Genomic DNA, 25963 nt, shown 5'->3' on the forward strand with positions numbered 1-25963 from the left:
GAAGACGTGTAAGGATGATAAGTTAACACGTTTATTTTATCTTAAATCTTTCATGGAAATTCGTGAATATAAGACTTCTCATCTGCTCGTTTCTCATAGTTACAGTCTTTAGTTTTTATCGTCTAAACGCAGCAACCAAGCAAGGGAGAGAGCATCTCCACTCCCATCACACGAGGCGGCCCATGAGGGATTTTTTTTTTCATTGACATTAGAATCGAAATTCATCGATCTGATGCACAATTTAGGATAGTTGTTTGGGTGCTGTTTTAGAAACTTTTCAGTCAAAAAAAGAAGAAGAAGTAATAATCATTTAAGTATAAAAAATAAAAACAAAAACGGACCAATTAATTTCTGAAGGGCCCCATGATAGTTGTTGCGATTTCTCATTTATTCGATGTTCGCATTAAAAAAATCTATACAATTTTATAAGATAATAATATCATAACAATATTCAAGGAGCACAATGAGTTTATGGCTACCTAAATCGTGCGTTGTCGCCTCTTGTTCTTCATCCATTGTGCGTCTTCACTTTGATGGTTTACGCGGAGGGTGTACCGAGAGTGTGGATGTGGAGGGTTTATCAGGGGTATACCTCTTTCATCCACTGTAGGGACATGTTGCATTTTATACTGCAGTAAAGTTCCACAATTATTTTGGTGCACATACTGCATATATTGGAAAAAAATAACCAAATAAGTAATGAAAATGGAAAAAACAGGGAAATTTATATGCGAATTGCTAAACCAGAATGTCTATACTCCCTATAGGACCTCTCTTCCCCCCTCTCTCTCTCCCTCCCTCTCTCTCTCTCCCTCTCTCTCCCTCCCTCCCTCTCTCTCTCTCTCTCTCTCTCTCTCTCTCTATATATATATATATATGAAGAGTTTGTTCGCAAAAACCGATAAGTCCATTTTTGAAGATTTTGAAGTACAGTCTCTGCCATAAAGTACAAAATAATACCTTTTAAATGATATATTGGTCACTACATTCATAAAGGTACACTTTTGAAGTTATGGTCAAAAGAAGCAAAATTTTTCTTATTATTCTCTTTATTTTTCTTGACCTTTAATCGCAAATAACTCCATTTGGCAAATATGGACTTATCGGTTTTTGCGAACAAACTCTTCATATATATATATATATATATATATATATATATATATATATATCATATTTTGTTCCACGTTTGCGTCTTAGTGTATCAGTAGTCCCAAATTCAAAGAAAAAGAAGAGTTTAGAAATTTCGGGGGGGGGGGGGACGGCAACTGACATCTATAATTATTTTTACCAAAGTTATACTCTTGAGAGACTAAGAAATTGACGCGCGGTGACGTAACACACTGGTATACGGTGCAGTAATTTCTGGTCAACTTCCCGACTGAATACAGTATACCTGCATGTCATGTACGTACAAAAGTTTGGGTTTTGTGGTTTGCTATACAGAAAAGCGGATCCCTGTGATGCTTTTTGCACCTTAATGAACTGTTTCCCCATACCCCAGGGGCACTACACACCCACTCCGAAAAGTTAGGGGTCATACTACAGCATAAGCACCCCCAATTCCCGTTCACCTGGCGGCTCCTACACTCTTAGAAAAAAAGGTTCTTTTGAGCACCATTAAATGGTTCTCAGCACTGTCACAATAGCGACACCCTTTTAGGTGCTCGTGAGAACCTTTTCTAAATGGTGCTTGTCGGCACCTTTTGCAAAAGGTGCCCATTAGAACCTTTTTCCCGATGAAATGGTGCTCGTGAGTACCATTTAAAAGGTGCCCATGGGCACCTTTTTGACTAAAGATGGGCACCTTTTTGACTCTTTTCAAAAGGTGCTCATGGGAACCATTTCATTGAAAAAGGTTCTAATGGGCACCAATGTTAAAAGGTGCTGACAGGCACCATTTAAAAAAGGTTCTCACAGGCTCCAAAAAAGGTGTCGCTATTGTGACAGTGCTGAGAACCATTTAATGGTGCTCAAAAGAACCTCTTTTTTTTCTTAGAATGTAGTATGTGAATTGATGTCTGTGTATTTTTGGTGTGTTTCACATGCAGTGCTGGTAAGGTGCTTCACTGGCACCATTCTTAAAGGTACATTACCTATCTGCATTGAAAAAAATGTGCATCACAAACTCATTTGAAATGAAATGAATTCATCTCAATTTCATCTGATCAGTCAAACATACGTTCAAAACATGTATATTAGCAATACATCAGCATATCATACATTATCATTGACACTAGAAAAAAAAAAAGAGCAAGGATAACACACCCATGCACACACACTTTCACAAGCATGAATACATGTACATGACATTCACCAATATTTTTTCACGAAACATTACTCAATAACTGAAAACGATAGAAATTTGCTCTTTCACAAATTCGCAGAAATGTATTTATTTACCTTCACTTTTACAATCTAAAGTTGAGGTTTGTATTTGTCATGTTATAATCTGTCAAATATTCTTGACAAAATATTTTCATTTGTTCACTAATTTTTCCCACAATATTTGTCATTTGTGTACCGAGCAGTTCTTGAAACACCATCACACATCTCTGTACAGATGATATGAAATAGCAAGAGGTGCATCAGGCTTTTGAAATACATAACAAAATTTCTAATTCTCTGTGAAATAATTCCTGCATGGATGAGATACAGTAATTGTGTAAGTCTTAAGATAGGCAGAAGTCAAGTACATTACCTGCTTAAAGGGGGTGGCTAGTAACTGCACGGTCAGTGGGAATCAGTGGGATTGCTGAGGGATGATTGTTCCAATCCTTGTGGGATTCATTTAAGAGTACATTATATATCTATTCTTGTGTGAAAACTATTTGCTTCAGAATGGTCTCAAATTCAAGTAATGTGCAGTTTAATGTTTCCATGTAAGCGTCCCTGGTCAGTGACGGGGCATTAACCTGCACATTACTTGAATATGAGACCGTTTTGAAGCAAATAATTTTCACACAACAGTAGATATATAATGTACTCTTAAATGAATCCCACAAGGATAGGAACAACCATCCCTCAGCATTCCCACTGATTCCCACTGATCGGTTACTAGCCATCCCCTTTAAGTAGTATGAGGAACTTTTTCCACATATTTGCTAGTTTGTTCGGTGTTGTTTGTTTGTTTTTTTTTTTTAACGCATATTATTGTCCTAAAAGCAACTACAAAGGGCAGGAAAATAATTCCATTAAACAGGACCTTTGGTATTATCACAGAAAACATATATTATATTGCTGGTATGATACTTGGGATAGGATAAGCTTTACACTTCTTCGCTTCACTTCACTTCACATTCATAACGTCGAGTACTTGAATTGACTTATCTTTGTTTGTATACGAGTGACCTTTTTTGTTGTTGTTGTTGTTCTGCAATTTGAAAGCACCATAGACACATCTATACAACTGCAAATACAAGAAGAATATCAATTCAGGTTAATCATGACTTCTGACAATTTACAGCATGTCCTACGAAAACACACACAAAAGAAAAGAAAAGAAAAGAAAAGAACACATTGTTTTATAATGAGAAGGATAATAAGAATCCAAAGGGGAAAAGAGCTAGGATACCACACCCACACAGTTTCATAAGCATGAATGAACAAAATTCCTCAACCATGAACTAAAATATATAACATTGGGAATCGATAAAAATTTGAAGAGTTTGATAGCAAAAACCGATAAGTCCATTTTTTAAGATTTTGAGGTACGGTCTCTGTCATAAAGTACAAAATAATACCTTTTAAATTATATATTGGTTACTACATATAAGGTACATTTTTGAAGTTATTGTCAAAAGAAGCAAAAATTTTCTTATTGTTTTCTTTATATTTCTTGACCTTTAATCGCAAATATCTCCATTTGGCAAATATGGACTTATCGGTTTTTTGCGAACAAACTCTTCATTTACACTTTTTTTTTTTAAAGCAGAGCAACAAATTCATTAGAGTAAACTATATACAATGCAGGCCTAAAGCTGAAGTTTGAATTGCTGTCCTATAACCTGCCTATGACAATAATATGTTGTTAGCATTTGTCATTTTGTTCACCAAATTTGCCAACAGTCTTTTAAACACCACCACCAAGTACATGTACATTTTGTATTTCTGCAAAAGCAATACAAACTGGTGACAAGAGGTGCATCAGTGCTTTGAAATAAATTACATAATCTTCAATTCTCAACACAATATGTAATTCCTGTGTGGGTATAAATGCAATAAGTTTTACCAGTCTAGGTGCAAACTTTAAAAGTGTGCAGAAATCGACTACACAATGACTGGAGAAGTATAAAGAGCATTTTCCGTTTGTGCTTTTAAAGTTTAGAACTATGAATGACTCCACTTCTCAGATTGGCATCTGGTCTGATCTCATTATGTCTACCCCCCCCCCCCCCCCCCATACAGTTGATTGAAAGCTGTTAAATGCAAATTATAGTGAAACATTATCACTGGTACATTGTAAGTTGCAAATACTATACTGGGATCAGTATCAGTCAGTCGCCTGACATGAATATTTGGTTGACGGCAGATTCTGAAAGAGCAGCTATAAAATACACTATAAGTCAATGCAAACGGACTTACCTACCCCATCTACATATTTCTCAAAGGTTTTCTCTGGCAGCATCAGTGTTTTTTCTTTAACTCAGCTCATTCTTGGCTAGCGTAGGTTTCTGGTCGATGCTGTCAACGGGCTATCGGGCTAAAATTGTCATTCTGATCGATGTATTCTTTTGGTCACCTAGCTCATTCTTGACTAGCCCATCGGTTCTGTTTGATGCTGTCAACGGGCTATCACAGGCTGTCATTCTGATCGATGTAACGTCTACTAAGCCACACAGCTCATTCTTGACTAGCCCAGGGTTCTGGCTGATGCTGCAAATGGGCTATCCCGGGCTCTTATTCTGATCGATGAATTCTTGTGGCCGCCCACCTCATTCTTGGCTAGTGTTAAGCCTACGGTTCTGGCCGATGTTGTCAACGGTCTGTCACGGGCTGTCTCTCTGATCAATGTAGAGTCTACCTTTTTCCCTAACCGCACCAGCGATCTGAACACGTACGTACTGCTTCATTGTCCCGGCCAGAGTTACTTGTTCCCTGGTTTCTGTGCTTGTTGGTGTGTCCACTTCCCTGATATATGAATTGAAAGATACAATAGACCTACACCGCGTTAATAAAACAATGTCATTGCTATATTAATTCGATAAACAGAACACGGCATTACATGACGTGACTCGTTACTTAGAACAAGCCTGAAAACATACTGAAGAGATTTTGACCTAACAGTTAGGCCTACTGGGCTGTAGACAGACCTCTATTGGCTCTAACGTTAACACTGACAGTTATAACATATAGGGGCCTAAGTGCGAATATAGAACAAATTTCCTTATTGGTTAGACGGTATAGACCTTACCCCGGGGCGCTCCTTGTACACAGTTATCTTTGCGTTCGGCGTTTGGGCTATGTTTCGGAGTCAGTAGACTCTATTTTTAGTAGGCATAGAAATGTCTAAACGTTACATGCATACCTAGCTAAGTAACTTAGGCCGTCTTAGCCCTGCCCAGTCGCTGTAAAAACGTGACAGCCATGCTCCGGCCCCGCACGGCGTCTGTTCGGGCTAGCCCATGAGCCATTGCTACCGGTATGCCAAATTTCTAATTGGGAGAAGTGTCAGGCCTAACATGTTATTGTTAGATCTGGATCTACTGTACCTGGTAAACATTACACAAGATAGCAGCTTCGATCAAATTAGATCTAACATTAGGATCTAGCTAACCGTTAAGGTTAATCACTGACTGAAAACGAAAACTGAGTGATGAATCTAACACGTAACATTCTAACTTGATTTTGTACCAACGAATGTCATCTAAAAATGAGATAAAACCACATTAAAACTAAAAAATCTTACCTCTTCTCCTAAATTGTGATGACTGCCATGGCGAAAATGGAATTGACAGTGACACGTTTCCAGTCCACTTTGTCAAAATTAATGTCTAAACGTTACCGGGTGCCGCTCGTTATGGGTGTGATGTGTTATGTGTGTTAGTGTCTACACTATGGTTAGCCGTCTGCTGCTCATGCTGCATGCATGGGTATTGCATTGGCACTCTGCCGCTGTGCGGTGGTAGGTTTGCATAGGCGCAGGCAGGCCAGGCAGCACATCACAGGGCTACATAATAGCCGCGGCGCGTGCCGCCGCGGTTACATAGTCCTACAATGCAGTACTAGTATGTGTACGTTTACGCGTACGCATATCTGATCGAGCGCTAAAATTGGATGGTGGCAGCTGTCAGTTGGCACGCAGCCAAGAGAAGTCATTAGTCTACGATAAAAACAATATGTACTTTTTATTATCACAGCAGTAGAAACACATACAATATTTTTGTACCAATACCACAGTTTTGGTGATTTTCACATCTGGCATTCGAATATACAGCAAAGGGAAAAATGAAAGTGGACCTAAAGATATTGTTTGACCTGCAGGAGTACCACAAATAACACTCGGGGACTGGATCGCATACTAGCAAATGGTGACGAACGGAACCATTTCGATTGGGAACCATTTATAGGTGCTCATCGGAACCATTTTGCGAGAACCATCTGATGAGAACCATTTTGGAGCCGACGAGAACCATTTGAGAACCTTTTTTTCTTAGAGTGTATTTAGCTGCATGCGTCGACTGTATTACTTAGATGGTGGGGAGATTTGGCGGAAGTCACTGTAGAAGTTGCTTTTCTAATTATCATCCTTCGTATAATCCCGAACAAAGTCAAAGAAGAATGTGCTTGTTTATTTTTTTTTTTCTGAATAGGCCCTCAACATGAAATTGATAAAACTTATTCAATATTTTCTTTTCTATAGCCACCCTTCGTATAATCCTGAACAAAGTCAAAGAAGCCTGTGTTTGTTTGTTTGTTTTTTCTGAGCAGGCTCTAAACATGAAATTGATAAATCTTATTTCATTTCATAAATCAATGAAAAAGAAAAAAAAAGCCAGCCATGTCACAGTGGAAAGAGGAGTGCAATATTCATCGTCATGATTGTCACTAACCAACTGGATATAGGCAAGCCTCTGGTGGTGTATCGGAAGGGCCTATCACGCATCACCTCAAATCGATAGCATGTTTTCACAAACATTCACATAAAAGTTAGCAATTACACATATCACACGTCATGGGAACATAACAAAATGTGCATTTTTTTTTAATAAATAATGTTTATCCGTTCCTATTTAAATTGAACATGTCTAATTACATAATTACGGAATATTGTGAAGGGATCCGCCGCTCACGTGCATTTTGTTGAACAACGCCCCAAAGAATGAGATGAGATGATAAATGAGATGAGTAGATAAGTGGAATTTAGTGATGCATTTCAGAAGATAAGGCTGGGAAAGGATGAGAAAACCAAGTGGGAAGTGGAGAAGTAGGCACCCTACAGAAAAAAAGGACTTATTCAATTCAAACGCTAACCACAAAATACTGTATTTAAAATAAGCGAAAATGGCGCCAGTTTCATAGGGGGTTCTCGACTCCTCGCTTGCCAGTTTTTGTTTAGTGTCTGTCATAAACTCGTCTTTCACCTCGTCTGTCACTTAGCCTATCGATTGAATATCAAAATATGTATGAAATAGGCCTACTGCAGACTGAATCTGTTTGAAAGTGCGAAAGGTAGATATACTGTACGACAGGTCGCTATACTAGCTGGTAATGTGTGTAGTGAACTTGTGATATGTCTGGAAATGGTTGGAATCCCTGTGACGTGTCCGTCTGTCTGTTTACGTGCGTGTGAACACATCTCACATAGGCAATGAGACCCAGTCCGTCTCTCGCGCAAATGTATGCACGTAACGTCTGAATGGTCTATTGACATTATGTACCGGCTGTAAGCATAATGCTGCAATGGCGTCTGTCCGTACAAGCTGTCGGTCCGTCTCGCACTATCGTCATAGCAAGTTTCCGCAAAACTTTCATTCAAATTCCCTCAAATTTGATGGGAACGAATGACTGTCATCTTGTGCAATCTACAGCGTGGTGATTACGAGGTGTTTCGAGGGCTCTGAGGATCTGCATGTCGGAGAAAACAACTGATCTTTCGGTTTTCTTCATGCCAACCGTTTTGGAAGACATACTCTTGTCCCGACCGACCCGCTTCACACGCACACGTACGTACGTACGAAGCACAGACAGCATTGGCAGGCTCGACTTCAGACCACCAACACATACTCAGCGGTCGTACTGTGAGTGTGTTCCACAATCTATGGGGTAAGCTGGCTCGGCAGTTCACGAGATCGCTGCGACTGCTGGCGGTATCATATCAGTCGTGTGTGTTTGCATTGTGCATCAGCTGATTGGTGTGTTACCTAGTCTTCGTTTCCGGACGCTAATGTCGCTGGTTCAAAGGCACTATAAAGATAAAAATAATGGTGAAAATGCAGTGTGTAGCTAAAGTTAGACAATTTAATCTAAAAAATTGGTATATCTGACATATACATGTATTTCTTCGAATGATATACATAATAATCTGTCTTGCCCCATGAAGTGGAAAATGAGTTCAGTGTTTCCAAGTAGTTTATAGATTGATAAGCAAACAAATTGAATAGAGAAATATTTGGGTAGGACTAGTCTTTACCCTAATTGAAATAGTGAAATATATACGTAGAGTACTGAAATGGAGAAAATACTGAAATAGAGAACCTAATTGCTTGACACTAGACTCTATAAACTGATAATTGCTTCTAGCATAGCAATGTTTATGGACTTTACTTTAAGTGGAGCTTCGTTCATTGTGTCAAAGAAAAGTTCTAAATAAAAAAAAAAATAGGGAGAACAGGTGGTTTTCACTTAGTGAAACAGATTATCACACTTTTTAAAACATGGGATACATTGTTTGTAATTGTAGGTTTGTAGGTACTGTGTAGTCCTACAAATCGTATGTACATGTAGACCTAGGTCTGTAGGCAGGTGCGGATCCAGAAATTCTGAAAAGTGGGTGTCAAAAAATATTTCTGGTACCACTTCTGGGTTTCATCGGCTGACAAGCAAAACAACAAGAAACAAAACACAACAAAAAACGCTTCAGCACGCAATTTTTCCATTCCTCCTGCCACGTCCAGGATTCATCGGCTGACTAGCAAAAATAATTAAAAAATAAAAATATGAAAAATGAAAGGCTTCAGCACAATTTTCTGCTGCCATTACAATCGGCGGACAAAGATGGTTTCTTCAAAAATTAAAGGGGGCGCCTGCGCCCCTTTCATTTTTTCTTTCTATTTCTTTTGTTAAAAAAATAGGGGGGCACGCGCCTGGGATGCCCCCCTCTGGATTCGCTTGTGGTAGGGCCTACACTGTATAGTGTAACAGGAAATTGCTTCAGGACCAAACATTAATTGTACTACATGTACTTGTGTAGTAACTAACATATTGTCCATACACTGTGTGGCAATAAAACTAATCGTTTTGTCCATCATTTACAGGCATACAACTTTTTGGCCTTTAGTGTGGTATTTAACATGCTAATATTCATTTTCTGCCTTTTGATGTTACAAACAATAATGATCATGCTTATAGGATGTTGTAAATAGTGCAGAATTTTGTACTTTAGTGGTGCAAATCAAAGTGAACATAGGCCTACAAACCTAAACTTGTTTAAGACTCTAAATTATTATTGAAGTGATAAATTCTTAGGGAGTTGTTGAAAGTTATGCTTATAAACTACCAACTTAAAGGGACTGTACAGAAGTGAGGATTTTAGCTTTTAACGTTTTGCGAGATATTCAGAAACCACTCTATTGGATGTCATAGAGCATGCAATTCTAAGAGGTATCAAAAGTTTATTTGATGAAAATTGGTTTTGAAATGGCTGAGATATCCCAAAACAAGGTGAAACAAAGACATCCTAATAAAAGGCGTGGCCTGTCGCCTTTTATTATTATCACTTTTTTTGATATCTCAGCCATTTGAAAACAAATTTTCATCAAATAAGCATTGAATCCTTCTTAAAATTACATGCTCTTTCATATTTCATACAAGGTTTCTCATTAACCTCACTTAGGAATGTTGTAAACCTAAATCCCCACCTCAACCAGTACTGTACAGTCCCTTTAATGTGTCTTCCTCATTTGAGTGTACAAAAATAAATAAGATACAAAACAAACTTAAAGGACAAGTTCACCTTCATAAACATAAGGATTGAGAAAATGTAGCAATATTAGTAGAACACAGTGAAAGTTTGAGGAAAATTGGACAATCGATGCAAAAGTTATGAATTTTTAAAATTTTTATGTTGGAACCGCTGGATGAGGAGACTACATGCACTAAGGCTTGTGATGTCACATAATGAGTACAACAGTATAAAGAAAATGTAAAGAAAATTCAACATATTTTCACTTTTTTCGCATAATAAAAGAGCACTTGACTTGCCTCGTTCTAAAGACAATGGGAATAATATTACCCATAACATATGTCAGTAACGAGTCAAGGGAATGTGTACTTTTTTCAAAAGATGAAATTTTGTGAAATTCTCTTTATTATGTTCCTCATATTGTGTATGCATGTGACATCATACACTGCAGTAGTCTTCTCGTCCAGCAGTGACTGCACAAAAACTTCAAAAATTCATAATTTTTGAATGGATTCAAGTCCGATTTTCCTCAAACTTTCAATGATGTGTTCTGCCGTACTAATATTGCTGCATTTTCTCAATCCTTATGTTAATGAAGGTGAACTTGTCCTTTAAGAAAGTTCTTTGTGTAGCTTACAATGAACCTGTGAAGATAAAATTTATTACCGGTACTAGTGTTATCAAAGTTTCAAATCAGTTTATAAAGTTTAAAGTTTGTAGGCCTACATATGTATACACCTGGCAGAAAATGATGCAAAGCAAAACATAAAACTGTAATCATATACAAATTACTGTATGTGTACAAGTGTATGTACAGCAGTGTATATATGGTATGTGTATACACCAAGTGTAGGGCCAATACAGTCTGTATGTTCATATGGAAAACACGATGAACATATATATACACATGTACCGGTACATAAAAAAGCGCCATATCATACATTATAATGTACAAGATCCAGCTTTTGAAATGATATTGTGTCAGCAGTAAAGCATGCAATTGTCTCCTATAAGGTCATTTGTTTTCTTAATACTGTAATTATGACTATCTTGTCTCTCTTTAATCCATAGTGTTATCCATCTACACTCAGCAAAAAAAAAAGAAAAAAAAAAAAGAAAAAAAAGAAAGTAAACACTTTTTCAGGTTCAGCTTTCTCATAGATTATTTAGCTAATGTTTTATACCATGTTAAAGGTAATTTAACTGGCTATCAACCTAGTTGGTCAATAAAAAGGGAAACTTTATGCATGAGTGAACACATTCATTTTCTCTTCCAAGGCTCAAAAGTAAAAATTGCAAAAATGGACAAGTTGTTATTCAGCGCAAGTGTTCTTCCATATACATTGTAAACAATGAAACAAAAGACAAATTCAGCACAATAAGAAATGCAAATTACTTTGCAAAAATCAATCTATGATCTCTGTGATGTCTCTGTAACCATTCAAAGATAAAGAAAGGCAAAAAATAATGGAGGAAAATAAAGAATCTTCTGTCAGATCCATATTTAAAAGACATAAGAGAAGGAGCAATTTTGAAATTGAAATTGAATTTGAATTTTGAATTTGAATTTTTGAAATTTGAAATGTTAATGCAAATCAAGAAAATTTGAAATAATATTTGGTTCTTGAATTTATCTTTTGAATTCTTAAATTCCTTAATTAAAACAGAAATAAAGAAGTTCTGTCCATTTTATCACCTTTGCTGCTTACTCCCTATGTCATTTAAACTTTGAGTAGACAGAAAATAATCATGTTTCACCTTCAGTTTCCCCACTTGTTCCCCAGTATCTTTTTGTTTGAGAATATAAAGAGAAAAAAGGGAACGGAAACTTATTTACAGTAGGAACTGCTACAGTGTATTTCATTCATGTCTCTCATTGCAGTTAATTGGTCTTTTGTTATCATTGTTATCTTTAGGGTATTTGCATATATTGATTTCAATATGTCAATTTCTGCAAATTTTACTTTTGCGCCTTGGAGGACAAAAATGAATGTGTTCACTCATGTGTAGAATTTCCCTTTTTATAAATCTACCAAGTTGATAGCCAATTCAATAACCTTTCAAATGGGATATGACACAATTCTTTTTATCACTATATCTTCAATGAAAAATATGAACTGGGAAAATTGTTTGCTTTCTTTTTTTGATGAGTGTATACAGTATATAGCATATTACATGTATATTTATTTGTAAAGTTATTTATTCACTCATTTCTTTGTTTACTTTATATTCATCATTTCTTTATGGAGGCACTTTCTTAACGTCTGATAAACCATGTGTACACTATTACAATTGTACTGACATACATTGTACAGTGCTCTGTATACACACAATTGTATGCACTGTACTCATTCTAATTTACCTGATTACTGATATCAGCCAATTTACTGTAGAAGTGGATATTCTTGCACTTAAAGGGATTGTATAGTTTTTGTTGAGACCTAATTTCAGGTTTCTAACATTTTTTTTTTGGAGATAATGAGTTCACCTCTTATGAAAATACAGTATGAAAGAGCATGTAATTTCATGAGGAATTCAATGTTTATTTGATGAAAATTGGTTTTGAAATGGCTGAGATATCCAAAACAGAGCGATTCAAACAAAGTGTGAGACCCACATTTTATTAAGATCGCTTTGTTTTACTTTGTTTTTGGATGTTTCAGTATTCCAAACCCGATTTTCATCAAATAAACTTTTAATTCTTCTTAAAATGGTATGCTCTGTACTATTTCTTAAGTGTTTTCTTGGTATCTTGCAAAAAATTAAAAGCCCAATTCTCATCTCCACCAATACTGTACCATCCATTTAAAGTAATTTTTCACGCTTGGCCTGGTACGATGAGTTAGTTGTGTCAAACTTATATTCCACAAAATCAAAACAACTACCAGTACTGGATCATATGGCAAGCAAAATTATTCACTTTTTTTTTTCGCTTTAATTTTCACACTAGTTTCTGGTTGCACAACAGCACCACACAAATGTCCACTTTTACAGGTTACCTGTAATTAAAATTAAGTTATAGGATTGAACACATGCATACACTGTAAATACATGTAAATGGAGTGCTGTGACTGTTTTTTTTTTCCTTCTTGTTTGCAGGTGTAGGAGACTATGAGTTCTGTGAATCGTAACAGCCCACGCTTGAGGGATATTATGGCCGCTTTCAATATTCCTGACCAGGAAGAATTAGCCACTCGTGGTTCTACAACCCCAATGTCGGAAGTGAACACTCCAGCAATATCCAATATGTCTATGATGCCACACTCTTCTGCTTCCACGCATTCAGCTCTGGCTGGATGTGTGCCTTCATCTTCACCAGTGACCTCCATTCCCATGTCATCTCACTCTGGATCACCAGTCCCGATTGTTCCTTCCCCAAGGTTGTCCTCGCCCTATGCGGCCTCCGTTCACCAACAGTCTCCGGCGGCTGCCTATGTGGCAGCTGGTACAGTGCCAACTCTGCACGGGAAGAGTCCCCTCATCCAACAGTCAGTGCCGGCACCAGTGATGGCAGGGTCCTTCTCACATTCCATGGCTGGGCCAAAGTCAGCACCAGCCCTGCCTTCCATTGCTTCCCTTGCCCAGTCATCCATCCATCAACCACACCCGCTGCCTCCAGCCATTAGCCAAAGCCACGGCCAGGCAGCACAGCCACACCACACCCAAGGCCCCGCCCTGGCCCCGCCTGGATCTCTGGGACCACCAGTCTATAAGAATGGTCCCAGTGGATATCAAGCCATTCAGTCTGAGTTCCATCCAGCTTACTGTCACCAGCATGAAGAAGCCATTGAGTATTATGCCAGGAACCAGCCAGAACAGTTGTTGGTGTACTCTGCAGAAGGTGATGACAAAAGCTGTAGATTTCATTTCTTCTTCTTTTTTTTTTCACTTCACAGGGTTAGCAACCTGCTCTTTGCAATGAATGAAAGAAGTGGAATCTTTTACATGTGTGAGTCATGTGTTGAATCACCCACTCCCCCTTGACACTTTCCACAACCATTCCGCTCGCTGACCTTTTACTTTTAAGTCTCGCACATCTTATGACACCATTTTCGCAAAAATCAGGTATACCATTACAACACTTCACGACCTTCTATACATAATTTATAGACCAAAAATGGCTCAAAAATGTGATTTTGTGTACAAAGGCTTTGCAAATGGAGTTTTCTCACCTTATTAAAAAAGATATGATTATTTTCACTTTCATTGGCTGAAATAGATTAATGTTAGCATAGTTATACTTGAAATTAGTTCTGTCATAGATTTCGTGAAAAAAAAAAAATGACAAAAACATCTTGAGTAGGCCTTTAGAGTCTTTGGCCTGAATTCACGAAGGTGGTACAATTGAAACCAAGGTTTAAACCATGGACAATTTGTATGGAGCGCCAAGTGTCGCATATGGCCTATTTTGCTATGAAATCAATCATTTCGTCAACGAAAAGACAATTTCGTTGATCATATCAATGAAATGACCATTTTGTTGATGAAATGATCATTTCATTAATGAAATGACTGATTTTGTAATGAAATAGGTCATGTGACACTTGGCGCTCCATACAAATTGTCCATGGTTTAAACCATGGTTTCAGTTGTACCACCTTTACTGTATGAATTCAGGCCTTAAATTGTGGTGTCATAGCCATTAATCGTACCATGGAAACTGGTTCTAAACAACCTCACCTGGCCTGAGCATGTGTGCATGCACCTGCATGGTTCCAACCCAAGCAACATGTAAAACATTGCGACTGGATATTATCACTTCCGTATTCTATTGCTGTGATTTGTAATACATTTTTTTCAAATTCAAGGTTGATCATCCTATATCAAATACCACAGTGAAACCAAACTTATCTTATTGATGCTGTTTCTCCCTAGTAGACTGGCCAGCTCCAGAGTCTGTTGCTTCAAACCATCCAGACAGTTCGAGAGCGCAGGGTAAAGCTCTTCCACCCTACTCGCAAGGCAGTGGAGGTGAGTGCAGGCAAGGTTTTTCACAGCTGCCAGCAAATAATATTTTTGCTTATTACAATATGTATGGCAGTACATGTAGGCCTACATGCTCCTTTAAAAAAATAAAGAAATACATCTGTTGTGATATTTTTGTTTACTCTCAAATTTGATTCAGCATGCTTGTAGAATGATACAACTGCATATTATGTAGGGTATGTGCACTTTCTCAATCTTTTGATGAAAATATTATTTTTGCCTTAGAGAAATCTGTTTTATTTTAGGGGTAATAATAAAGCAAGGCTGCACATTTGGCACTGGTCCAACCGTCCCTAACCAGTAAAAATCACTGTCAGACCAGTAACTTTTACAAGAATGGACCAGTAAAAAGTGAAAAAAAAAAAACTGGGTAGGCCTACGTATTTGTCAGACAAAAAGGTCAGACCAGTAGAGAAAATGGGTCAGTGTGCAGCCCTGTATAAAGGCAGGGCCCTATGGATGAGTACTGCTGACACTGAAGAGGCTACACAGGGTATAAGTAAGACTATGTATGTATCAGTATGACATTTTTTTTTTTCTTTCTGCAGAATCACGCAGCCCTGTTTTTTTTTTTCCAAAGTGATGATTTTAGACATGACCCTGATGGGATCACAGAATGACTACTAGTATTAAAGGACAAGTTCACCTTCATAGACATGTGGGTTGAGTGAATGCAGCAATATTAGTAGAACACATCAGTGAGAGTTTGAGCAAAATCGGACAATCTGTTAAAAAGTTATGAATTTTTGAAGTTTCTGCTCAGTCATGGCTGGATGAAAAGACTACTATAGCTTGTGATGTCACATGAGTACAACGATATAAAGAAAGAATAAAGAAAATTCAACACATTTCCATTTTTCTCGCATAACAAAAGAACACTTGACTTCTCTCTTTCAGAAGGCAGGGGGAATAATATTACCATTAACATACGTCAGTAGCAAGTCGAAGAAATGTGCACTTTATTCAAAAAGTAAAGTTTTGTGAAATTCTCTTTTTATTTTCCTTATATAGTTGTATGCATGTGACATCATACACTGTAGTAGTCTTCTCTTCCAGCAGTGACTGTGCAGATACTTAAAATATTCGTAACTTTTGAACAGATTGTCCAATTTTCCTCAAACTTTCACTGATGTGTTCTACTAATATTGCTGCATTCTCTCAATCCTTATATATATGAAGGTGGACTTGTCCTTTAAAGTTCAAACCTAGAGTACGTCAATGATTTTGCATAAAGATGAATACAGGATGAACACACTTTAGGATATTGTTCTTTATTTTTTGTAAGAAAATAAAATCATGTGCGTGACTGTACTTCTAAGAATACAGTTAAGTGTTTTGATGGATTGTGCTTACAGTCTGAATTTCTGTATCAGAATGCACACCAATTTGACAAAATTATGCGATTCTACTTAAATATTTGATATCATGGTTTCTCGTAAATGACTGCAGCACCTGAAGCTGGTGGTTCATCGTCTCAACCGGCAAGGAACCAGCCAATGCATGGCTCTGTTTCACCTGCTGTCAGTTCATCAGCAGGTAAGTACTGAACCTTTGCTCTATCTACATTTATCTATCACACAGTGGAATCCCAGTATAACGAAGTCCTTGGGACGGGCAGATTTTTTTTTCGTTATATCGAAATGTCATTATAACCAAACAATACAAAAACATAGAGCCCATAATGTTGCAGCCTGAATTTTTACGTCCTCGTAACGGGAATTTTGTTATAACTGTGTTTGTTATAATGGGAATACACTGTACCAAAGTGCGATGTCGTAGCCCGTCATTGCTCTTGGATATTTTCAAAACTTTGATTTGCAGACATTACTGCCATGGTTCTGTTTGAACATGGTAAATACATGTACTCAGACACAGAGAAGGCGTATAGACATGTTTGTTAGCTAGGATCAATTTGGCTCCATCTGTGGCCATTCCTTTCTTTTGCACCGTATGGTTGAACCATACTTCAGGGAGTGAGCTACATGTATCCTTTTTTTTTTTCTTCTTGCTTTCTTGTAACTACTGCTTCTTTAGAGCAGCTTTTGTTACAAAATTTTCTTTAATGATTTGACAAGACATCTTAATTATGGTTATGTGAGGGGAAAATATCTTCCTTATCATTGCTTCCATTATTTTCTTCTACCTCAAGATGATTCATGACCACATTTGACTCTTAGCCAATTTCACTCTGTCCTTCTTCAATGTTAAAATATTCTTACTTACAAAATAATATGCATATGATTTAGCCACAATGATGAACATGTGTATGTGGTGGCGATTAGGAGATCCTTTGACAGTTTGATGCCAATCCACCTTTCCATCTCTTACAAGACCTCCTAACCCAGTGGCGGATCCATAGGGGACGCATTTGGGAGAAAGAATACTTTAACATTGAAGAAGGACAGAGAGAAATTGGCTAATTAAAGGAGTCAAATGTGGTCATGAATCATCTTGAGGTAGACAAGAAAATACATGTAATGAAAGCAATGATAAGGAAGATATTTTCTCATCACATGACCATAAGATGTCTCGTCAAATCACTATAGAAAACAAAGAAATAAAAAGAAAAAATGGGGGCGTGCGCCCCCCCCCTTTATTGTTTTAGAGGCACCTCACCTTTACGGAATTCCTGGATCTGCCCCTGTAACCCCAGTGAAAGCAAGCTTGTAAGAATTTTGAAATAGGGGCAAAGTATACCGTCTTTATACTAAAGTTCTCTGTTCATTTTTTTCAGGTGGAACAAGTGATGAAAGGGCTGGCTGTGTCTTGCCCGACAACGAAAAGGCTTCTTCTGTCGCAGCCTCGAAGAAAAAGAGGCGGTCTACAAGAGTTTCAGACTTTACTGGGAAGAAGGACAAGGATTTGAAGAGATTGGGCCTTGCAGCCACGGCACAAGAGCGGAAGCAGTCAAAAAAACAACTTTTGGAGAGGAACCAGCACTCTATGTCAGTTCCAGGTCTTAAAGGTCTGAGACTGGAAGAATGTGATCCATTCAAAGAGTTTCGCGCTGTCATGACTGAAGAACATCGCAACATGATCGCAAGTGGGCTGTCAGATGAAGACATGTTGATGCTCATGGAAGAGCTGCAGGATCGGCTTCGCGCCAAGCAGCGACTAGCAATGAGGGCTCGCAGGGCACGATTTACAGAGGAGCAGCGTGAGGCAGAACGCATCAAGAACAGAGAAAGGAAGCGCATGGTGCGACAAAATCCTTTGCTTGAATTCAAGCGCATCATGACGGACGAGCAGCGCAAATTGCTGCTTCAGCCTAATCTTGACCCTCTGAAAAGAGCAGGCATCATCGCTGAATTGGTTGCAATCAGGAAGTGGATACAGCGAGAGCAAGCAAGGGAACGACGAGCTCGTCTGTCAGAGGATAAGAAGTCAGAGGTGAGGAGGAAGAGTCGTGAGTATAAGCGTAAAGCAAGAAATAACCCACTGCAGGCCTTCAGGTGCGTCATGACAGAGAAACACTATGAGCTCTTGCAGCAAGATCTCGATCAAGAACAGCGTGAGGGGCTTATCACGGAGCTCATTGAACTCAAGAAGGCCAAGCAGAGGGAAGAAACGAGAGCGAGAAGAGCTGGCTTTTCACCAGAACAAAAAGAGCGGGAGAGGAAGTACAGCAGGGAATATAAGAGGATGCAACGTCAAAGAGGTCCCGCTGTGATCAACTACCAGTATGATGGAGACAGCGAGGCTGGGGCACAGTCCACTGCTATTCCAGATCAACCACCCATGGTTAGACCTGATCTCACTTTTCACAGAAACCAAAATATTCATCCAGGTACTGGAAGGATCTCGCTAGAAACACCGAGTGAGCAAATGTATCAGGATGCTGCCAGGCAAAAAATTGAGGAGACGAAAGTAAGGAACAGGGAAAGGCAACGCTTGAAACGGGCCATGCAGACGGAAGAGGAAAAAGAAGAGGAGCGGAGAAAGAATCGCGAGAGGAGCAGGTTACGGAGGATGAAACTTGCAGAAGAAGCCCGGACACACTATCTAGCTAAATTACATCTTGAGGATCTACCAATGGAGGAAGAGCGTGACCATGGCAACCTACATGAGCAGAACCTGCGAACAGGCCAGACCATACCAGCCAAACCGTACGAACAGACAGATACTGGTGTAAAGTCAGAGTTGGATAGACCTCATGGTATCATGCCGGAGGACAAAATGATGTTTGATGCTCCAACACATGGTCAGGCTGAAAGTGTTATCACCAATCCACAGACTCCCAAGATGGTACAGCCGATTTGCGCCCCCTGGTTCTCAGAAGCCCTTCTGCTAAATATCAGGAAGAGGAACAGAGAGTCCACCCAGAGGAGTAGAGCCAACATGACCGAGGAACAGCGGGAGATGGAAAGAGCCCGAAACAGAGAGAGGCAGCGACTGAAACGCCTCATGCAGACACCAGAGGAGAGGGCTGCCTATGCTCTCAAGCAAAAATTGGAGCGCCGCAGACGGAGGCAGGACCCACGTTACCGGGAACGGGAGCGGCAGAGACAGAGGGAGCGCAAAAAGCAGATGAGACAGTTTCCATGGTACCGGGCCCGGGAGAATGACCTGTGTTACTTACGCAAGGCCAGGCAGGCCGGCACCAGCCCCAGGAGCAGTGTGAGTAGTGCCGTTGAGGTTGGCCAGGGGTACGAGAACACTAGTCCCAAAGAGGGAGAAGAAAGGGGGGAGGGGAGTAGAGATGAAGGTGCCTTCTATGTGGATGTCAACGTCCCTAAACAGGGGCAGGACATCGGAGGAGAAGAACACCCTAGGGAAGGACCCCAGCAGGACGACGAAAGGCTTGGGAAGATTTCTGGCAGTGTATTTGGTATGCACAGGATCGAGCCCCTCAACACCATGCCAGGCAAGCACTGATACGGTGCATTTGAACTGTTCAGCTTTTTCCATATTAGAGTCTGTTTCAGAGCATTTTCTGTATTAACTTCAAATGAAAGAATATAGAAAAGGAGAATGCTTGAATTCCATTATTGCAAACTGTCTGCGTTCTCTAGCACTGAAACCCTCCAGACTACCACATTTCCAGCACCATTTTGAGTTGTCAAGAAAAAATTCTGCTCCATAGATTGTATCTGTATATGTTTGTCAGTCCCATGTACAAGAGATCTTAGTTTCATACATAGGTCTCTTTCATCTTGTGTTGTTACTCTAATCAGTAATAGCCAAATAGAATTTACTGTGACCTTTCCACCTTTCTGATAGCTCTTAATCTCACTTTGTCTGTAGTCATCACGAACATATCTTTCCCTTTCTACAATTTTGAATTGTATGAATACACCACTGTAATGTGTTTACTCCACATTGCATAATTATTTGCATACCTAGTATACATGTGAACTAAAACTTCACTGAAAGTGAAAATTTCATCTAACTTTCATAAATGTAAAGATTGTGTGAAGTGTACAGAGCCTCGCTTAAAAGAAACAGCACACTCAGTTTTGCATTGCATCTCACTGTAGTCAGCTTTGAGAACATATGAAATTGTCCTAACTGTGAATTCTTAGACAGCCTACATCAAGAACACTTGAGAAACTCTTGATGCAATATTATAGAAAGGCAGCTGGCGTGTTGTTTTTTAATGGAATAAAATTAGTAGAAAGAAGAGATTGTTCCTAATTATTTTCTGAAAGAAGGAGGGGCATCAAAATGTAATGAGTTTCTTGTGATCGTAAGAGTTAGATGTATTTCTAACAGAGTTTGGCTAAATTGATGGTAAAGTTGTTGACAGTACTCTTTTTGTTGTAGAAATATGCTCATAGTTTGACTTAATACTGTGCAAATGGATGATGTAAAAAGAAACAAAAACAGTACAACACAGTTAAACTCACATAAAGATGCATAAGTGCAAATTTCACTGAAACTTCAACTTGTCCTTTGATAATAATCTGCCATGTTTTGACAGGCAATGTAAGCTTCTAATCCAATGTTTATTAAGAGAAGGAAATTAGATCCTTTTGCTTTGTAACAGAATTCAGAAATTGTTATATGTTATACAGTATATATACAGTACAATGTGTATGTTAACATATCACAATCCTCTTCTCTGCAATTAATTTTGCTGTGATTTGTAAGGGGACAGAAAATATGATATTCTTGCAAATATGCACAGTGAAGAGTTTAGCTGTATGCCTGAAATTACTATCATAGGCACGATTTCAGACTACAGCATATATACATTGTATACACAGTGTTTTATATTACATGTACATTGTACACATATTTATTACAGTTGTATACTTGTTGAAGTGATATTCATATATGAAATACATATGTTTACAAAGATGTTATATAGAAAAGTGTTACAGTGGTACTCTATCATAAATGTGCCTTCTTTATATAGTTCACTGTTGTAGACTGAAAAGTGATCTTGAGTGTGTTTACACCATCTATATTTTTGTTCAACATTTTCTCACGTGTTTGATTCAATGTATATGTGTGTGTGTGGAATATGTTTCTGCGCAACTGATGCACACAATATTGAGGAGAGATAAGACTTGAGCCTGAGGTAGGATGAAACAGAATTTACTTCAACAGGTTTAACACCAATGGTAACAACAGTGACAAACCAGAGGATGATTGGCCTAATACCACATCTCTTCAGCTTCCATTCAATATAACCTTACTGTTTTCTATCGAGTTATGTAGATGCACAGTGTAATTACAGTAAAGTAGAACCTTGTTATGTAAAAGTCAGATATGATTGTAACAAAACCCTCTTACAGCAAGGTGATTTTGCAAGTCCCATCTCTTTATATCTATTGTTTTTGTACGCTAATATAGTGAGAATCCTGATATAACAGGGTAATTGTCATGGATTTACGTCCTTGTTATAATGAGATTCCATTGTATTTATGGATGAGGTAGTGGCCATACTCTTTTCATCTATTTGTGGTGACTGATGATGAAAAAAAACCCAACAACAACAAACCAGCAACTTTTACTGATACAGTGTGGTAGACAGAGAGGGAGTAGGCACCCTGGTGATACTCGAGAAGTAAACAGGAATATGCAATATGTATGTGCAGTGTGCAACCAGAAATTGGGAATATGGATGTGTTGTGTCTGTATCTTTCTGTATGATGTTGCCCAGCTTTTATATGTAGATCAATCTTTTCAACTGTTAGGAATTGGTCTCCAGTGCCCTTGTGATATTTAACTGCATCATTTACTTTGAGGATGCATCTACCAGTTAGTGATTTCTGCACCTCTTGATGAGCACACCCCCCCCCCCCCCCCTCTTACTGACCCTACATCCTTTTTATGCTGAAATTTACACTTTCTGCTTCAGGATTCTTCAGCTTTGACAAGAGTTTTTTTGAATGGTTCTTGTGGGTCTTGCCTGTATGTGGCCTGTGTTTTCTTGTCTGTGCTTGCTTTCTCTGGTTTTATTTGGTCCTTAATGTGACACAAACTTTTTTGAGCATTTCGTCTCTGTTGCAATCAAGTCCCTTCCAGTCGACTACTAACTGCTGATTAACGGAACTACTGAATCCATATGATTGAACTGAACTACTAAATTCACAGAATAATTTAACTGGCCCCTAAGTTTTTGAATGCTTATTTACTCATTATATACTTTCTGAACACTTCCACCATATCGTCCCTGTCCCAGTTTATTGTTTGATGGAAATTCATTGTGTAGATGGCTGCATGCAGAGTAAGCCCCCATCCTGAATTATAAAGTGGGTATGAAAAAGGCAATAAGTCTCGTGTGCATTGTTCTTTTTCTCTGTAATACACAGTTTTTGACCAGAATGTCACCTCTCTCACCAATATAAAGTAGACCTATACATACACATATACACATTTACAAGTATACTATTTTAGCATATTCTGCGCAGTCATATCTATAGTACAAATGTGTAACACTATGTGGTATAATAATGATGGCATGAAATCGTAGGTTGAGAATGATAAGGGCATTAAGTTGCCTCTAAACCCATAGTGTTCGGGACAACTTAACGCCCTTCTCATTCTCAACAGACGAAATGTACCTTGTGTGTTTCATTCATATTTTGGATGAATTTAATGAGAAACTTATCCATCCGTAGGCTCCAAAACTTCTGAAAGTGAATCATACATTTGACTTTTCCCAGTTTCTGAATGTTGGTTGTTTTTAAAAGTAAATTACACATATAAGCCAGTTCACAGTTACAATCTGAGCATGTGCAGATAAAGGTCATTGCAGACCTTCTCATGAAATGGATTTACAACTGAGGTACATGTATTCAAAACCTAGATAGGGCTTCTTGACAACTGTGTTGTAAATGAACCAGGTGTAGATTGGTATTTACAGGTGAATGTGCACTCTTTTCAGCAAGATTAACAAAAGTCATTCATGCAGCACTGACATGTAAATTAACACTTCCTGCATTGCTGTTTTCAGCTGCTCTTCTTGAAGACCATTCCATGTATTGCAAAGTCTGTGGTTGGAGAGGTCATTGCAGACTAGTGCTAACTGTGAACTGGCTTATTACCGTTCCATGATAACTGTTGTTTGGAGATACCTTAGCAACCACTCATACTTTGTTTTTTAATACTGTCAAGTAGTGCAAAAAAGATGCATTCATGAATATGTGACCTTGTAGTTATATATGAGTTATAACTGAGTGATGAGTTTAATTCTCACTATGTCTGTGCAAGAAGGTGACATGGACACTGACAATCATTTCAAAAGATGGGAAATGCCTATTTGTGATCTTTCATTCATTCTTCTCATTCGTTTGTTCATTCTTTATTGAAATAATATTTTAGCATATGCTTGAAATCATCCTCTTTGATTAGGCATGATATTTCACCTCGACTTTCACACAATAATTCGTGTCCACTGGCCTGTATATGTTTTCACTGGTTTGCAAAAGAAAAGAATTGCACATTATGTGTTTGTTTGCTTTTCACAAGTCTTCTTTAAATGACTTCGTACTGGGTTATAGACAACAGCAAACTCTGCAAGAGTTGATGTCATGTCATGCATATAGGTCGAAAGTTCGTTAAAGATGAAGTACAGCATGCACATCCCGTGTAAATGTTCAGACCCAAATGATTACAGTGCATGTTGAATACATCTTCAGGTTATTACCAGTGGTATGTATAACTGTACTGCAATTAAAGGTAAAAGCTTTTCTCTAATCTTATAGTAGATGACCATAAATCATCTTTGATAGCACAAATCATTAATGCATTTCCTCCAAAATCTTATTATATACATGTATGTTCTCTGCAATTTCAGTCATTTTAAGAGAATTCTTTGAATTTGCTGATCTATGGCAGTTCAAATGAAAGCTAATAATTTGCTTTTCATACCGCTGGTTAGTTTTACTAATATGTGAGTGTTTACTGTTATTCAGCACAATCCATTAGTACACCATGTACAATGTTATGTGCAATAAAAGATGAAATAATAATAAACGAATGTTGCTGTTCCAAGTGTATGTTCATTCCACAAGTGATAAATGCTGTTTTAAAACATAGATTTCGATTAAGGAAGTGGAAGATAAAGATGGCATCACATCTTAAAGCTATTTGATTTTTTTTTTTGGTCATTTTAATATTTGAGATGCACTCTTAAGCTACAATAGACCCTATAAAGTGTAAATCTGTTGAGTTACTCTTATTGATAATATATTGTCGCTGGGGTGATAAGACCTTGTATAGATCTACAAAATGTCAAATGTTCAAAGGAGAGCCAAAAAACATGGCGGTGTAAGCACTATAGTGAATGGGATAGCCTTTCCTTTGACATGCTGTGGTGGCTTTATTTTTTGGGTAAGACAGTTAGGATTTGGACAGGACATCACTGATTATTTGACCATTAATCCAAAAAAGTAATTTTCACCAGAATTTGAGATACAAGGTCTTGTCACCCCAGTGACGATATGCAACAAATGAATTGTCCATTTCTATGCTAACAAAACTATGCAAACTGTTATTTTTTTAGAATACAACTTTGATGTTTTTGTTTAAAAAGGAGCAGCAATTCATAATTTTACTTGAGAAAGAAAGCTTGCAGCTTGGAAAAAGAGCATTAGACATCTCAAGAGCAGCATACAATTGCATCCGTCAATATTAGCACAGAATGGGGATCATAGATGATAAAATGGTGGAGACCAAACTGTGGGTGTCGGGAAGTTATACTTGTACATAATACTTAGGCAGCATCCCGTCTAGCCTAACTGAAGTACATATCACACAGTGGAAACCTGGTATAACGAGATCCTTGGGATCATGACAATTTGTTCTTTTTATCAGATATTTTGTTATATCAGTAGTCAACAAACAATACAAATCAAAGGATTAAATTCATTGGGACCTGGGAAATAAATTGTTATATCAGGTATTTTGTTTTATCAAATCTCTCTATATCGAGTTTCAACGGTTTGGTCATGTGACTGTCATTTGACTGGCATATGACAGTGACAAAGCTTACCGGTACATTAAATATATCATTTTTAGACCCAAAGATATGGAAATTACGATCTTTCCGGAACTATGAAGGAGTTATGCCATTACCATTTTAATAGATGCTTAAGAGAATAAAGTTCAAAATGTGTACTGCCATAGAAAGAAACTTTGATGTTTTCATACTGTGGTGGTGGTGCAAACTTGGTATCTGAAGTGGAAAAGTTAGAATCTGCAAATATTAAGAATACTGACCTATCAAGGGACAAGTTCACCTTTATGGTAGCATACATGTGGATTAAGTGAATGCAGCAATATCAGTAGAACACATCAGTAAAAGTTTGAGGAAAATTGGACAATCGGTTCAAAAGTTATGACTATCTGAAGTTTCTATGCCGCCATTGCTGTATGCAAGGCTACTACAGCTTGTGATGTCACATG

General features: G+C 38.1%; 2 protein-coding genes across 2 annotated transcripts; both read left to right on the forward strand.

The window, feature by feature from the left end:
- Positions 1-8164: 8164 nt before the first annotated feature.
- On the forward strand, positions 8165-16653 carry LOC140230675 (uncharacterized). The gene is made up of 4 exons (XM_072310815.1): positions 8165-8262; positions 13220-13961; positions 14999-15091; positions 16556-16653. Exons 2-4 carry the CDS (start codon positions 13232-13234, stop codon positions 16651-16653), a joined length of 921 nt encoding a protein of 306 aa, XP_072166916.1. The 5' UTR covers positions 8165-8262; positions 13220-13231.
- Positions 16654-17871: 1218 nt separating this feature from the next.
- On the forward strand, positions 17872-20574 carry LOC140230831 (uncharacterized). Its single transcript, XM_072310974.1, has one exon. It carries the CDS (start codon positions 18050-18052, stop codon positions 19979-19981), a length of 1932 nt encoding a protein of 643 aa, XP_072167075.1. The 5' UTR covers positions 17872-18049; the 3' UTR covers positions 19982-20574.
- Positions 20575-25963: the final 5389 nt, after the last annotated feature.

The sequence above is a fragment of the Diadema setosum genome, chromosome 7, assembly GCF_964275005.1.
Source record: "Diadema setosum chromosome 7, eeDiaSeto1, whole genome shotgun sequence".
NCBI classification, from domain to species: domain Eukaryota; kingdom Metazoa; phylum Echinodermata; class Echinoidea; order Diadematoida; family Diadematidae; genus Diadema; species Diadema setosum.